Below are 16,494 nucleotides of genomic sequence, written 5' to 3' on the forward strand. Positions count from 1 at the left end.
CGTCTACACGTAGCTTTACGTACATCTGTGGGAAGTGTCTTTCTCGGCCCACAACCCGGACCCCCATGAACAAGTCAGGGCTCTGGAGAAAAATAATTTGTCAGGTCCTAAGAAGAGCTGATTGGCTAAACATCTTGAGAACTGACTTACACTTAAACTGTAACACAGTCGCTCCGTGACCCCCTTAATCTGCGGCCCCCAAAACATGCACCGCAGGCTGGGCTCCACGCCCCTACTCCGCCTACATCCGGTCTCGAGCCCAAGGGCCGCCTCTATTCCCATTTGCTCTCCAACACCGCCCTCTGCCGGCCTTCTCTTGGGTCGCCGGCATTGTGAGTCCCTTCCGGGTGTCCCGGAAGCGGAGCTTTCTCTTCCGGGACGAGCGTCTGGGCGACCGCACGTGGTGGTAGCGCCGGGGCTTGAACCTAGCTGGTAGAGAAGTGATTGCAACTGTCTCCCAGAGAGAGGGAGCCGAGCCGGAGCCATGGAGGGTCAGAGCGTGGAGGAGCTGCTGGCAAAGGCGGAGCGGGACGAGGCAGAGAAGCTGCAGCGCATCACAGTGCACAAGGAACTGGAGCTGGAGTTCGACCTGGGTAACCTGCTGGCCTCGGACCGGAACCCTCCGACCGGGCTGCGGCACGCGGGACCCACGCAGGAGGCCGAGCTGCGGGCCCTGGCGCGGGACAACACGCAGCTGCTCATCAACCAGCTGTGGCAGCTGCCCACCGATCGTGTGGAGGAGGCGCTGGTGGCGCGGCTGCCGGAGCCCACCACTCGTCTGCCGCGCGAGAAGCCTGTGCCCCGGCCGCGGCCGCTTACACGCTGGCAGCAGTTTGCGCGCCTCAAGGGCATCCGTCCCAAGAAGAAGACCAATCTGGTGTGGGACGAGGGGAGCGGCCAGTGGCGCCGCCGCTGGGGCTACCAGCGGGCCCGCGACGACACCAAGGAATGGTTGATCGAGGTGCCCGGGAATGCCGACCCCATGGAGGACCAGTTCGCCAAGCGGATTCAGGCTAAGAAGGAACGGGTGGCCAAGAACGAGCTGAACCGGCTGCGTAACCTGGCCCGCGCGCACAAGTTGCGGCTGCCCAGCGCGGCCGGCATGCACCCTACCGGACACCAGAGTAAGGAGGAGCTTGGCCGCGCCGTGCAGGTGGCCAGGGTCTCCACCGCCTCTGTGGGGCGCTTCCAGGAGCGCCTGCCCAAGGAGAAGGCGCCCCGGGGCTCTGGAAAGAAGAGGAAGTTTCAGCCTCTTTTCGGGGACTTTGCAGCCGAGAAAAACAGCCAGTTGGAGATGCTGCGAATAATGAACAGCAAGAAGCCTCAGTTGGACGTTACGAGGGCCACCAATAAGCAGATGAGGGAGGAGGACCAGGAAGAGGCGGCTAAGAGGAGGAAAATGAGTCAGAAGGGCAAGAGAAAGGGGGGCCGACAGGGTCCCGGGGGTAAGAGGAAAGGGGGCCCGCCCAGCCAAGGAGGGAAGAGGAAAGGGGGCCCGCCCAGCCAAGGAGGGAAGAGGAAAGGGGGCTTGGGAGGCAAGATGAATTCCGGGCGGCCTGGCTTGAGTGGCAAGAGAAAAGGAGGGCAACACCAAGGAGGAAAGAGGAGGAAGTAAATTTCACCCTCGGACCTGCTTGTAAACCAAGAACTGTACTTAATGTTAAGTTCTAGGTAGAGGTACAGTAGGGGGATACAGAAGATGGGGCCACTGCCTGCATCGAGCTTCAGGTTAAAGGGCTAGGCTTGCCCTCCTCTGAAGATGGTTGTAAATGTTTGATTCGACAAATTAATGCATTTCCCACAGCCAAAACTTTTGCTGGAGATTAAAGGATGTATTTAAGGACATACGAATTGGAAAGAATTTGTGGGAGCTAGGAATGAGTTCTGTTTTTAAACAGCCTTTTTTTTCTCTCTCTCTCTTTAAACTTTGGATGGGGTGTAAGGGAGAGAGCTGGTCATATTTCAGAGACTTTTAATAGATTGGTATCTGCATTATTTTGATAACAAGCTTGTGTATTTATCAAAGGAGAGGAACAGAAAGGTTACATTTTCAGAACTGTTGTAAAGGTTATTTAATAAAAGTGTCTTATGTAATGTTGCTTTTAACTTTTTGGCTACTGGTACAAATCTTAAGTAAAGCTTGTGACCTGGATACCTGGCACAGATTACTTTCATTTACTTTCTAGAAAACATAGCGGCTAAATTATGATTTCAGTGAGACCACTTTTATTAGAAAAGCTCATACTTCTTTTGGTATCAGATATAATATTGAAAGTGTAGTACAACTGGTGCCTCTTTCAACACTGAAAACATTAATTTGCTGTAAATGATAAATTGGGGCTTCACTAATAATAGTAATAATCCTCATTAATCCTAATTTTATACTTAAATCTTTATCAAAATTTATGTCTCCAGTTTTTTTAAAGCTTCAAGTAGGTCTGTTTGGGGAAGAGAGAAAGAAACTCACAAAGTCCTTACTTGGAACATTATCTTTTGATTCATTTGTCAAATTTACCTGAGCTGGTTTGATTAGGAAGTGAAATGTTTACGGCTATTCTGGGTCTCTTTCCCTAATTGATATCAGTAACTCATCTTCATAAAAATACATATCTCCTGAAAAGGATTCATAGTACATCTAGAATGGGGGGCAGGTAGTGCTTTTTTTGCTGCTGTTATAGGTCTGAGGAGCCACTCTACTCTTGCTTTTTGGTCTGACGATTGATAGGAAATTAAAATTGAGATCGTTTGTCTCTCATTTTTTCACTGTTGTTTCATCTTTGTTACTTTTAGAAATTGCTATGAAAGAAAAGATTAATTCAGATTTCATAATAGGTTACTAAAACACAGACGTTCAGTTGTTACTGTCTTAAAATACTTTGTGATAAAGTTAACTCTGCCATCATTGATCATTGTTTCCACTGGGACCTGGAAACTTGGAGCTGCTAAACCCTGGCCCTCTCTTCCCACATAACCGTGGAAACTTAACTGCTGATAAAACCATTTAATGGTATCCTGAACAACTTCATCAAAAGCCAAACCATTCATAGACCATTTAACACCTTTTAAATTCTTCTTAACTGTCTGGGATTTTTTGTTTTTGTTACTGTTTTGTTTGGGAATTTTTCTGGCTTTTGTTTTGTGACTTGATCTAGCAGTTGGACACAATACTGGCCTTGTAAAAAAAAAAAAAAAAGACCCTCGGGCTTTTTGCAAAGTTCTTGTTTACCGTTAAAACAAATTTAAATGCGGTGTCTTAATTTATTCTGAAAATACTCTGAGAAGCCAAAATAACAGAGTGGAAAAAGAATGCCTTTGTTTCTCCCTTTCCCCACGTCCCCAACTTGTGACATAGAGCGTTTTATATAGAGACTTAGGAAAGTACCCCAAATCCCTACGGAGCAGTTACCTGTGTGGCAATTTCAAAGGTGGATGGTGAGACTTTGCAGGTGGGGCAGTCGTAGTTCCGACTGGTGGGAAAATGGTCCTCTGCCAAGGGCTGTCGCTGGGGCCGGAGACCGCGGCGCGGGTGGGCGGAGGAGAGGCGGCGGTCGGGATTGGCCGGCGGCGGAGGGGGCGGGGCCGCGGAGAGAAGCACTCCGCACAGCCATGGCCGCTCCTCGCGACAGGGTAGCGCACTTGCTGAGGCAACTGCAACGCGCAGCGTGAGTGCGGGCGGCGCGGGCTGGCGGGCAGGAGATCGGAGGGTGCGGCCGAGCCCACGCAGCCCCCGGGGAGCAACTCGCCCGGACCGGCACGTTCTTCCTCGTGTCACTTTCGAGAATTTGGGGACCGGGTACCGCAGTGCGCGGCGGCCTGGACGGCGCTGTCTGCCAAGCTTAGCCAAGCAGGCAAACGGCCGAGCGCGGCGCGATAGGCTGCTTTTCCTCTGCCTGATCTGCGGTTTAGGAAAGTAAGGCCCAGAGAGGAGAGCGCCTGGTCCCAGATCTACGCAGGCAGCGGAGAGCTTGGAACAGTGACCCAGAGAAATGCATGTATCCAATCAACACATATGTATCGGGTGTATGTAATGTGCCCAAAACTATTCTAGGTGCCGGGGATACAAAGACGAAAGACTCTGCAGCAAAGTCTAGCAGGGAATTGCATGAGCGGACAGGAGTGAAACGGGCCTCTGCAGAATGCAGCGGACAGAGGGTGTAGAAGAGAGAGGGATGAGAAATCACCAGGAGCTTGACTCCCTGGCATGTACAGGGCAGTCAGGGTATTAAACGTTATGACATGTCTGACTCGCCCTCCAGAAATGCCGGGTACATAGTAGCTGCCTGATAAATACTTGTTGAATGTGCAGGTGCACAAGTCCGCCTGGGAACACAGGGGGAAAAATGAGCGAACAGGTGGAGATAAATAGGGGGAAAGGAGGGGACTAGAGAGGAATTTCAGGCAAAGGGAAGAGCAACACCAGAGACAAAAGCCGTAGTTCCAGGATATAAAAGTAGCTAAAGACTGGACCTACCATGATAGGAGGACGTGAGGAAAGAAAAAACAGATGGCGAAAGACCATGAATTAGAAAATAGCCAAATTTACTGGGCACTTACCAAGCACAGGGCGCTGTCCTACACACTTTACATGTACTACTACTAATAACTCTAATCCTTACGACAACGCTATGCCAAGCTGTATTATTATCCTTCTATTACAGATAAAGAAAGAAAGGCATGGAGAAAAATAATTTGCCCAGTGCCATACACTAAGCAAGTGGCACACCCATAATCTGGACCCAGGTGTTCTGGCTTCACTATCCTTGTTCTCAGTCCTATGCTAAGGAATTTTAACTGTGTCCTGTAGATAATAGAAAGCTGTTGAAGCAATAGTCCTCACTGTGAAACATACTCTTTGAGATGCCTCATGAAAAACGAATCCCATGGCCAGATAAGTTTGCGAAACTAACCAACTGCTGCATCACCCTATGGGGAGTCAGGATATACATCAGCACACGAAGGACACTGAGAACTCCTGCAGGGAAGAAAAGAAACAAAGTTTAGCTGTATTTAAACTCTTTGTTCTAAACCTGTGTCATCACAGAACTCTTTATCAAGCAACCCCATTCATATCCCTTGGAACCAGTGTCACGTAGAACATGTTTTTGGAATAGCTGCATGCAAAGGAGGGTGGCATGATTAGAATTAAGCTGAAGCTTTCTGGCGGCAGTGGAGAGGAAAGACTGGAGGTAATTGTCAGGCTCCAGCTAAAAGGCACCAAGGAGCGGCAGTTGGTACAAGAGGGTAGATGTAAGAGATACGGAGATGTAAGAAAAATTGGTTAGAATCAGCAGGATTTTGTGTCTGATCAGTGAGACAGGAGAAGTGGAGGTTTCTGGCTGGGGCATCGGTAAACAGTGAGGCCATTTACCAACGTAGGGACTGTAAACTTTAGGAGGAAGATGATAATCATTTTGAGTTGGACATGCCTCACGTACATCCAGGTGAAGACCCCGAGCAGGTAATTGAATACATAGTTCTGGAGCTCGGGAGCGAGTTGGAAACACACCTATATATAGAGAGCAGTTGACACCACGGATGTAGAAGCAAAGGCCTTAACAAACTGTATTCCTAGAAGAAAAGGGCTGAGGATGAAGTCCTGCGGAGCAGCACTGTGTGGTGCTTTGTTCTTTGCATTTTTTTTTTTAATCCCATGTAGAAAGTGAGAGATTGCAGGTAAAAATCTTGGAAAATTGGGAAATGGTATCATTAGGCCCACGTTTTGCCCGGGGAAAGTCTGCCAGAGCTGAGGTGAAGCTGTGCCCACCTGCTTTGGACAGGGCAGCACTCCAGCTTCCTGAGAGACAAGTCCCTCCACCCCAGGGCAGCCCACCACTCAGTCCACACACACAGCAGCTGTGCTGACAGCCAGCTGCTCTGGCCTCATTTCCATTACCTGCTGGCCTCTTTAGGCACTTGGATTTGCACATGCTTTGCACTCTGACTGCTGGAAAAGGAACCAGCATTAAAGGATAGGAGGGGTGACCAAAGAGGTGAGAGGAAGGAAGGGAAGGAGGGAAGGACAGTTTGTAGTGCTCTCATCCCCAGGGTACCGCAGGGAACCAAGCAGCCTAACATCTGTGGGACTTAAGTGTGTGTGTGGTGGTGGTGGGGTGGGGGGGGCGGTGGGGTCAGGCAGGGCAGATAATAAACAATAAACTAGTAAGTAAAACTTAGAGTATATTTGATGCAGCTAGGTACTAAAGAGAAAGAGAAAGCAAAGGGGGATGGGGTGTTAGAGGAGAGGGTGCAATTTTAAAGACAGAAAACCTTGACTACTTACAGTTTCCTGTGGCTGCTGTAACCAGTTACCATGAACTTAGTGGCTTAAAACAACACACATTTATTATCTTACAGTTCTGAAGTTCAGAAGTCCAAAATCAGTTTTCCTGGGCCCAAATCAAGGTGTCGGCAGGGCCACATTCCCTTCAGAGGCTCTAGGGCAGACTCCATTGTCTTGCTTTTAACAACTTCTAGAGCTGCAGTGCCTGCATTCCTTTGCTGGTGGCCCCTTCCTCCATTTGCACAGCCAGCAATGTAGCATCTCGCTTCAGCGGTCACATTGCCTTCTTCTGTGTCAAATCTCCCTCTGCCTCTTTCTTAGAAGGACACTGTGATTACCTTTAGGGCCTACTCAGATGATCCAGGATAATCTATCTCAAGATCCTTAACACATCTGCCGAGTCCCTCTTGCCACACAAAGTAATATTGATAGGGTCCAGGGATTAGGACCGGAACAGCTTTTGGGCTCAGCTCAGCACACTCACCGGGGAAGTAACTGTTGCAGAAGGACCAGTGAAAGGGGGGCGCAAACCACATGGCTCTCTGGGGACATATCTGGAGGTGGAGCATGCCTGGCATGGTTTCAGAACAAGGTGTCTGGATCAGACTGAGCGAGGAGATGAGGCCGGAGACACGGTGGGAATGTCGGGGTGGCCAAGGATGACCCTAAGGTTTTTGGCCTAAACAACCAAAGTTGAAGTTGTCATTAAGCTGGGATAAGGAAGAGGCTTTGAGGGGAAGACCAGGAGCTGAGTCTTAGGGAAAATGTGAGACGCCTAACAGACATTCAAGTGACGATGTTGAGTAGGAAGTTGATTCTGGAGTTCAGGAGAGAGGTCTAAGCAGAAAGAGTAAAGTGGGAGTCATCAACATAGAAGGTGATCAAGGCCATGGGACCAGGTGACGTCACTCAGGGAGTGAGTGAGTGTGGAAAGAAAAGAGAAGGATCTACGGGCTGAACGCTGGGACCCTCCAGCATTTAGAGTCAAGAGCATGAAAAGAAACTAGGCCAGGAGCAGCCAGTGCAGTAAGAAGAAAACCAGGGAATTGTGTCCTGGAAACCAAGGGAAGAAAGTATTTCCAGGGAGGAGGGAGTGAACGGGAGGATGCAAATGACAGGTCTGAACTGAGAACTGAGTGGTGTATTAGCACCAAGGGGAGGGCCTTAGCGACCTGGTAAGTTTGTCAGTGGAGACATGGGGCAAAGGCTCATTGGAAGATGTTCCAGAGAGAATGGGAGAAGAGAAATTGGAGATAGCAGGTGTAGTCGGCTGAAGGGAAAGGGGGAGGTGGGGGGAACAGTGGGAAAGGGAGGGGGGACAAGAGGAAGTTGTTGGATGATAGTTGATATAATATGAGGAAGTCAACATTTTCCTACTGATGGATCAGATTTGGGGGGAGGGGTTTTTTTTTTTTTTTTTTTTTTTTGCGGTACGCGGGCCTCTCACTGCTGTGGCCTCTCCCGTTGCGGAGCACAGGCTCCGGACGCGCAGGCTCAGCGGCCACGGCTCACTGGCCCAGCCACTCCGCGGCATATGGGATCTTCCCGGACCAGGGCACGAACCCGTGTCCCCTGCATCGGCAGGCGGACTCTCAACCACTGCGCCACCAGGGAAGCCCCTGGGAGAAGGGGGATTTTGATGACGCAGGAGAGGAAAGGAAGAACTGTTGGTAGTGATGTTTTGAGTCGCTGAGCAGGGCTGACGTTGAGTGCACAGGGGAGAGGTTGGCCTTTGCTAAGGGCGTGGCCAGTTTATTAATAATACCAGGAGGGAAGCCAGAATAATGGTGCCAGAGCCAGATGGTGGGTAGATAAGAGCCCCGCTCTAACCCTTTGGATTTCAGGGGCCCAAGGATGCGTGGGAGAAAAGGAAATGGAGTCAGTGGATGTAGGCGAGGAGGAGAGAACCAGAGGACAGCAAGCAAGCCAGAGGGGTTAAGAGGTTGAGAGTTTTAAGCATGAAACTCTTAAATATGATGACAAGGATCAAGTAAGGGGGAAGGCTAGGACATACAGAACAGATGCAGGTCCCAAGAAAGCAAGAGAGGGTGGGATTCAGACCACAACTAAGGAGTAGGAATGATGAATTGAGGTAGCCTGAAAACTTGAAAAATATATAATAAAAAGAGAAGGGGGGATGGGTGCTCCCACAGTCCTTCGTGTTGGATAGCTTCAAGTTTGGATTTTTCCTTCCCTTTGAGTCTCTTTTATTGTCCTGGAGGGGCGTAAAGCAGGGAAAGACCTCGAAAGTAGTGCCTTGTGAAGGACAACGCCAGGGCCTTGCCTAATGCCGGTTTTCCTGCGGGAGCCAGCAAATGGCTCAGACCCGCCGGGATGCTCTTGGGAAACAATTCCACGTGGCGTTCTCAGCCGTGCCCACCAGATGGCAGCCTCGGCTCATGGTGGCGCTCACACCCGTCCACGCCCGTTTTCACTTAATTCACAGTTTTTGAGATCTTGACCGTCATTGAGTTTAACACTTTTCCTTCCTTCCCCCTTTCCCCTCTCAGATGTGTTCATTCTAAGTTTGCAGGCGGGGGGCAGGGGGGTGGTATGCACGCACGTACCTACTGGACCCACCGGGACAGGGTCCCCTGGGCAATAGAGAGAAACATAAACCCCTTTGCGAGGCTCAGTCGGATGGAGAACAGCAGGAAGAGAAGCCGGAGAAGAGACCGTCCAAGAAATCGGAGGCGACCTGGACAGGAAGGGATACGGAGGTTATTATTTAAGGGAGGGAAAGTCTCGAAAGAGGAGGGCGTGGGAAATCCGTAGAGAAGCGGACTGAGAACTGAGTCGGGGTGAGGGATTCGGCGAAAATGTGACAGATGTGACAGTAGGTGTGACAGTAATTTATGCGCACCCGGAGGGTGGGGCCGGGGAGGGCCGAGCAGGCGGAGCAGAGAAGGGACGGAGGCGCGAGGTGATGACCAGGGTGGCCTGCAGGCCCACTGAGGGCTTCCGGACGAAACGGCCCAAAGCCTGCTGGAAGAAGGATGAAACACCCTGAAGACAACGGGAAAATAAAACGGAAAGTTCCGGGGGAGAAGGATGGGGGGATGAGGTGTGAGTAGTTAACACTGGGTCAATTTGGCCAAAGCTCCTAACCTAGGAAGAGCTGAGACCCCATCTTTTGGGGGGGGCTTAAACAATAGAAATTTATTTTTCCACAAATCCGGAAGCTAAAAGTCTGAGATCAAGGTGTCAGCAGGGTTGGTTTCTTCTGAGGTCTCTCTCCTTGGCTTGTAGACGGCCGTCTTCTCTCTGTGCCTTCGCGTGATCTTCCTCTGTGTACGCCTTGCGTTATATGAGATTCCATCTTGCTAGCAGGTTCGCTCTGGAGACTCTCCTTGCTGACTTGATGAAGTAAATAGCCTTGCTGGCCCAGGAATTCCAGGTGCCATCTAGGAACTGAGGGCAGTCTCCAGTGGACAGCCAGCAAAAAGCCAAGGCCTCAGTCCTATAGCTCTCCGCGCCGGTTCCTCACGTCCCCCGGAGTAGCCAGGATGCGTTTGCGAGTTGCTGCGTCCATGTAGGTCCTGAGGCGGCAGCGGCCGCAGGGAATCAACCCGATGAAGCCAGGAAGCGGACAGAAGTCTTTTGGGAGAGCGCGCAGCGAGGCCTCGGGTGCCCGGCCGGAGAGGCCCTCGGGCAATGCCGGAGGGAGTCCAGCGCCCGCCCTGGGGCCTCGCCTGGCCTGCCGGTGGGGACGGGGACGGGGCACCCTCCCTTAAACTTTCCTGTAGCCCCAGAGCGCTCATCCCAGCTCCCCGCATTTAACTATAGCTTGAGAAATAAGTGGAAGAACGATCCTACACTGCTGGAAAGACTCCGAGTCAACTTTTTGTCCATGGTGATTTCTGGCTCTTTCTGTCGTGGAGTGTTTGCTGTAGCTACTACTCTGATAGCCTCTTAAGACCAGAATGCAATGGGTGTTACTTTAAGGCTTCTTATATTCTGGTTTTCTGGTTTCACGCTACTTTTTCTTTTCGTTTCCCTAGATGCCAGTGCCCAAGTCATTCTCATACTTACTCCCAAGGTAATAATACATTTTGTGTTTAGCCACAATTTCAGTTTCCACTGTTGGTAATAGATTTGGGCAAAGTGTAAAGTAAGAGAATCAAGGCATGTGATAGGAAGATTGGTGAAAATTTTCACTTGAAATTGGTAGTATGAAGTTCGAATTATACTATCTCAGCTGAATGTATGCTACTGATTATGTTTTTGGCTCAAATATATATTTAATGCTATTTACAATGTCTTTCTATTTTAAACAGAATTATTTGCCAAAGCTAAAAGTGGTGACACAAATAGGATTTTAGGGTTTTCTGAGTTCATCAAACAGAATTAATCAAGATGAAATCTCTGAAAGGTTCTAATACATCCCCAAAGAGTCTGAAGAACACTGTGGTTCCCAGAAGGAAAAAAATTGCTTGCATCAATTTTTAAAATAACACTCTATTTCTTAATAATTAAAAATGACAAAAGTTTTCAGTTCCTACAAACATCTTCATTCTTACCAACTCCATTGTCCACAGAGCAGTGGGCAGCTCATTGTAGCTTCAACGAGTCCTCAGAATGTCACATGAATTATACTGACACAAAAACAGATTTCACCTCTTAGGAGAAAAGGTCAAATCTAAACAGTGGTAAGGGATGGAAGGGAGGGGCCTGCCCACACAGGATCCTAAGCAGAAACTCACAAAGAAGCCTGTTGGGATTAGAACAGATAGAGTAACTGAGGGCTTTTTCCTGCCTAGGGAGTGACTCATCCTTCAGGACCAGCCAAGAGACCTGCCCCCACAAGTCATTAACAGCCATCCACTAAGCAGAAGCATGCCGTGCCTTCCAGGCCCTCATGGACACATGCAGAATTTTGTCTTCAGCTGATTTTCTGCAATTCTTAATTGGTTTCAACAAAGAATCAGTAATTTTCCTATTTGGGGCTATAAAATTAGTAATTTAGAGAAAGATAATCTCAGTGTTTTCTAGGATCCAGTTTATGTCTTTTCCTAAATTTTAGTAACAGGAGTAATAGATTATTTCTTTAAAGCCTGTTGAGATCAAAGAAATTTGGATTATGATTAAGGATACCCTTGCCAAAGGTAGATTTTTGTCCCGTTGTGGTCTGTCTTGGAAAAAAAAAAAAAAAAGGTAGTAAAAATTGTTCTGTAGACTTTTTTCAATCTTATGACTGGTCAAGACTGATAAAAATAAGTAGATGAAAACAAAGATAAAACCCACTAAGTAGAGGCCTCTTATTGTTCCAATATAACAGAAAATCATTTTTGCCATAACTAAACCTGATATTTTGTAAAGAAATATCAGTTTATAAAAATTTTTTAATTTCCCAAAGAAAACTAAATAGTTTACATGTATAAGCTTGAGAAATATAAATATCTCACTGTGATAAGTACCCCCCATAGAGAAAATCTTAATTTAAATAAATTATCACAGTTGCTATAAGAAGTGTAAGCAGGACTCCAATTAATGAATTTACTAATAGTTGTTCCCTAATAATAATTGAACTCTAGAGTCTAGAGGATTTTTTTCTAGTGGATTTTTACACATTATGTTTTCAAAAGTATATTTTAATTTCAACGGAGGAAAGATTTTAAGTAACTTTATTTTCACACAATCTGCATCAAGCTAGCGTTACATTCTCTTAAAATGCAGGTTTTAATTTTCATCTAATAGGCAACAATGAAACCTGAAAAATGTATTTTAGGTAAGGCTTCAAGGGAAATGTTTATATTCACTGCTGAAAATCCAATTCACTATCAAATGACAATATTTTTGCTCTGTTTTTGAGGCCTACTCTGATGCTAATTTTTACATTTCTAGCTCCTGGACTTTCACCTTCCGGGAAAACAACAGATTATGCCTTTGAGGTAGATTTAATCATTCTTTCTTTCTTTTATGAATGACTTGAAAGAAATACAATCAGAGTATTTTGCTAATGCATTATTATCTCATTTGAAGTCTCTTATTAATAGATGTTCCCTAACATCATTTTATCAGCACCTATTTAGCAAAGTACTTTGTCAGGATAATGGAATATAAATCTTCTGATAACACAAGTAATGTGTAGAATACTGTTTTCTGTACAGCCATTAAAATAGAGCAAATTCCCAGTTCTACGAACTCTCCAACTTGTATGATAAATCTTCTTTAGTTTTGTAATTATAACAACCCCAAAAGAGGTGCAAGTAATCGGTTGAAGCAAGAATAACGGAACAGTTAATTCCGATGAATTTTTATCATACTGTAATTACATAATTATTTGTATAAATCCCTGTCTCCTTCTAGTTCAGGGGTCATAAATTAAAATGTGACCAGAGGCCTGACAGTTAGTCATTCCAGGAGCAGGCTGGGGGAGGATGGTGCTGAGTTTGCTGAGAGCACAGGCCCATCTCAAGGGTGCAGCCTGCCCTCAGCCCCCTGTGATTGCAGCCACACTGGAATGCAGCCCGGTGCTGCCCGATTATTCAAGAGAGATAGAAATCCAGATGGTCACATTGCTTTTTATTTTTAATTAGATAATAAGAGTCATTATCGAAACCAAGAAAAAAAAAGAGAAGAAGAAATTTAAACATAACATCGATCAAACATCGATCAAACAAAACATGTCTTCAGGCCAAAAGCGACCCATCATGCATTGGTATAAAAGCTCTTCTCTCAGCTGTAAACTTTATGAGGCCATGTTTCTCTTGTTCGTAGTTGTGTTACCAGAGCCTAGCACATGCCTGGAATATAGCAGACACTCAGTAGTGTTGGTTGGATGGGAGGATGGATGGATGGATGGATACACGCATGCAAGGGTGGTTGGATAGATGAATGGTTGGAGGAGGGAATGAAGGCACTAAAAATACACAAAGATAACAACATTTACATTGGAAAATAAGAAGATATTTGTTCATTTAAGTGTGGAGGCAAGAAGAGGCAAGCATTTCAAGCTGAGGGAACAATTGAGAGATTATGATATATTTGGGGAAAAATACATAATTCCAGTGTGACTGGAGCCAACGTTTGCTTAAAGAAGTACGATGAGTGTGAGGCCAGATGCGATGACCTAGAATGCCATGCTGGGGAATATATACTTTATTTTCTAGACAATGGGGAACCATTCCAGGGTTTTAGAAGTGAAATGACCAACTCTCTAAACACCCATCACCTAAATCTTTTTTTATTTTCAGATGGCTGTTTCAAATATTAGATATGGAGCAGGAGTTACAAAGGAAGTGGGCATGGCAAGTATTTAAGATTTCTACAGTCTTCTACTATAAACGTTACACTGATTTTATTTTATTTTATTTAGGCTTTCTTAAAAACATATTTATTTATTTGTTTGGTTGCGCCGGATCTTAGTTACAGCATAGGGGCTCCTTAGTTGTGGCATGCAAACTCTTAGTTGCAGCATGCATGTGGGATCTAGTTCCCTGACCAGGGATCAAACCCAGGTCCCCTGCATTGGGAGTGCGGAGCCTTATCCACTGCACCACCAGGGAAGTCCCTGTGTATTTTAAAACAAGTACAAATTGACAGCAGTTGAGTCTTTTGTTTTGGACTCAATGTTAAGTTTGCCAGAAGTATCTAGTGTAATCAAACCTAACTTATACATTATTTTTGTTATTGTAGGACCTACAAAACATGGGTGCTAAAAATGTTTGTTTGATGACAGACAAGAACCTCTCCCAACTCCCTCCTGTACAGACAGTGATGGATTCCCTCGTGAAGAATGGCATAAACTTTAAGGTTTATGATAATGTGAGGGTGGAACCAACCGATAGAAGGTATTCTTTGATTGTCCTTAAATTTACTTTAAGCAGAAGTCAACACATACCAATGTTGATTGAAACTTGCCCCAGGCCTTATTTAATGGCTCGGCAATTTATTTCTGAAAACCCTGACACATGGCCTTTATTTTCCCTTCTCCAAGCTTCATGGAAGCTATTGAATTTGCCAGAAGGGGAGCTTTTGATGCCTACGTGGCCATGGGTGGCGGCTCCACCATAGACACCTGCAAAGCCGCTAATCTGTATGCATCCAGCCCTGACTCTGATTTCCTGGACTACGTCAATGCTCCCATTGGGAAGGGAAAGCCTGTGACTGTGCCTCTTAAGCCTCTGATTGCAGGTAAAGACTGTTTGTCTCTTTTATTTTGCAACTGGCAAAAGGCCTCAGGAAAGACACAAGCCAGTAATTTTTGGGTGTATGTTTTCCAAAGTTTCCTGATTTCTTCATTTCCATATAGTACCTTGTTTGGAGATTGAAACAGAGAGCAATTCATTCATGTTTAAAATTCTGATTTTCATTATTGCACAGACAGAGAAAATTTGGGTCACTAGTAGGAAAGTTTGCAGAGTTAAGCTATGAAGTCACTATGTGGAAGAGAAGGGAAGGTCATCGTCTATAGATTATTAGATCCTCCTGTGGGCAGGTTTGTCTTCTGAGCCCCTCTTGGTTTTGTCCCACTTTGCCAGCCACTGTGGAGTTTAAGGGGAACGTTCCCTTTTATTTTTCTGATGTTGACTCAACCCTTTCTTCCACCTAATGGCTCCTCAGCTGACCTGGGGCTTTGTCTCTGCCCTGGGACATGTGGCCAGCGTGGCCTCGTCACTCTGGGTGACACCTGCTCTGTGGCTGCCAGGGCACAGACACGCACATCCAAATTAGAATCGCTTGTCTGTTCCACACAGACCTTGGGACCTTTCTGTCTTGTCTTCCCTCCCATTTTATGGCTGTCAGCATATCACTGTCTAAAGTCTTACATCTAAAATGTACTAGCTGGACAATATCAGGGGTTTTTTTTTTAATTTAATTTATTTATTTTTATACCGCAGGTTCTTATTAGTTATCTATTTTATACATATTAATGTATACATGTCAATCCCAACCTCCCAATTCATCCCACCACACCCACCCCCAGGAAAATATCAGTGTAAAGTCTTGTCCTCTCTCTCCTGCTCTCCTAGTCCCACTGTGAACGGGCCCTGTGAGGGGGCAGGAGTGAGTTGACAGCGGATGAACTGCTTTGACGTGAATGAGTGATCAGCAGGGGCAGCATAATTGACGTCTGGCAAATGGAACCCTCTGGTGAAACTGTGTCAGCATCACACAGAGGGGTGATTAGTGAAGTTTAGAAACTTGACGGAACTACAAAACCGCAGAGTCCAGCAAAGGCAGAGTGTTACTCTTCTTGCTGCCAAGAGGGAATAAAGATGTCTTTTAGGGATGGCAAATACGAGTTTTCTTCCCAGAGATGCCGAGAGGCCTGCTTTTGAATTCCCAACTGCAGCTGCTTAAGCTCTGACGCTAGAGGAGCCCGAGGCTCCCAGAACTCCTCCCTGTTAATACAGAAACAGACATCACACATACACGTTAAACACACATGTGTGTAATACAGACATGGACATCGTGCATACATATTAGGCATACATACGTGTTAGTGCCAATACGGACATCAAACATACGTGCTAACACAGACACAGGCATCATGCATACATACCAAGTGCGTGTACATGTTAGGTTTACATGCATGTTAATGCATAGACACCATACATGCCAAACATGCATACGTATTGATGCAGACACTGCCATCACACACATATGTTAAACACGGATGCTGGCATGTTAATGCCAACACAGGCATCAGACCTGTTACTCACATGTTAGTGTAGACACAGTCATACACGTTAAGCATACATGCATGTTAATACAAATACAGACATCAGGTGAGCAAACAAGGGCAGCAAACTTTCTCCTCTAACCTTGCTCCTTATTTCCTAAGACTTAATTATCTCCACTGACCTTTATTTAGATGCTTTATTAAAACTGACATTTTTTTTTGTTCAAGTCCCAACTACCTCAGGAACTGGGAGCGAAACTACTGGAGTTGCCATTTTTGACTACGAACGCTTGAAAGTAAAAACTGGTAAGAACTTTGCCCATAAAAAATTTTTTTTAATTCTCTCTCTTACCTTTCAACTAACTCTACCCCCTTTTCTTTAACCCTAATATTTAAAATTCAAGGAGTTACAGAGTTAAGGAAAGGGTATGTACATAGACACATTTTCTTTCTTTTCCCACATACATATAAAAAATATGAAGCAGTCTAATAAACACGTTTTTGAGAATTACCTACAAAAGCTTATTGAAATGCCATGAATCTTAATTGGCCATTTTTCTGCCCAAGTTAGTGACTATAGATCAGT

General features: G+C 46.1%; 2 protein-coding genes across 2 annotated transcripts in view; both read left to right on the plus strand.

The window, feature by feature from the left end:
• The first annotated feature begins 392 nt into the window (after window positions 1-392).
• On the plus strand, window positions 393-2,860 carry RRS1 (ribosome biogenesis regulator 1 homolog). Its single transcript, XM_065895661.1, has 2 exons — window positions 393-1,445; window positions 1,479-2,860. Exons 1-2 carry the CDS (start codon window positions 485-487, stop codon window positions 1,613-1,615), a joined length of 1,098 nt encoding a protein of 365 aa, XP_065751733.1. The 5' UTR covers window positions 393-484; the 3' UTR covers window positions 1,616-2,860.
• Window positions 2,861-3,604: 744 nt separating this feature from the next.
• The window catches only part of ADHFE1 (alcohol dehydrogenase iron containing 1), a 34,080-nt gene continuing 21,190 nt past the window's right edge, over window positions 3,605-16,494 (plus strand). The window contains exons 1-7 of the mRNA XM_065895253.1: window positions 3,605-3,662; window positions 10,282-10,319; window positions 12,125-12,171; window positions 13,477-13,530; window positions 13,919-14,073; window positions 14,220-14,416; window positions 16,137-16,214. Of these exons, the coding sequence (XP_065751325.1) occupies window positions 3,607-3,662; window positions 10,282-10,319; window positions 12,125-12,171; window positions 13,477-13,530; window positions 13,919-14,073; window positions 14,220-14,416; window positions 16,137-16,214 (625 nt within the window). The 5' untranslated portion in view covers window positions 3,605-3,606. The remainder of the gene's footprint in view (window positions 3,663-10,281; window positions 10,320-12,124; window positions 12,172-13,476; window positions 13,531-13,918; window positions 14,074-14,219; window positions 14,417-16,136; window positions 16,215-16,494) is intronic.

This window comes from Phocoena phocoena, chromosome 17, assembly GCF_963924675.1.
Source record: "Phocoena phocoena chromosome 17, mPhoPho1.1, whole genome shotgun sequence".
Taxonomy (NCBI): domain Eukaryota; kingdom Metazoa; phylum Chordata; class Mammalia; order Artiodactyla; family Phocoenidae; genus Phocoena; species Phocoena phocoena.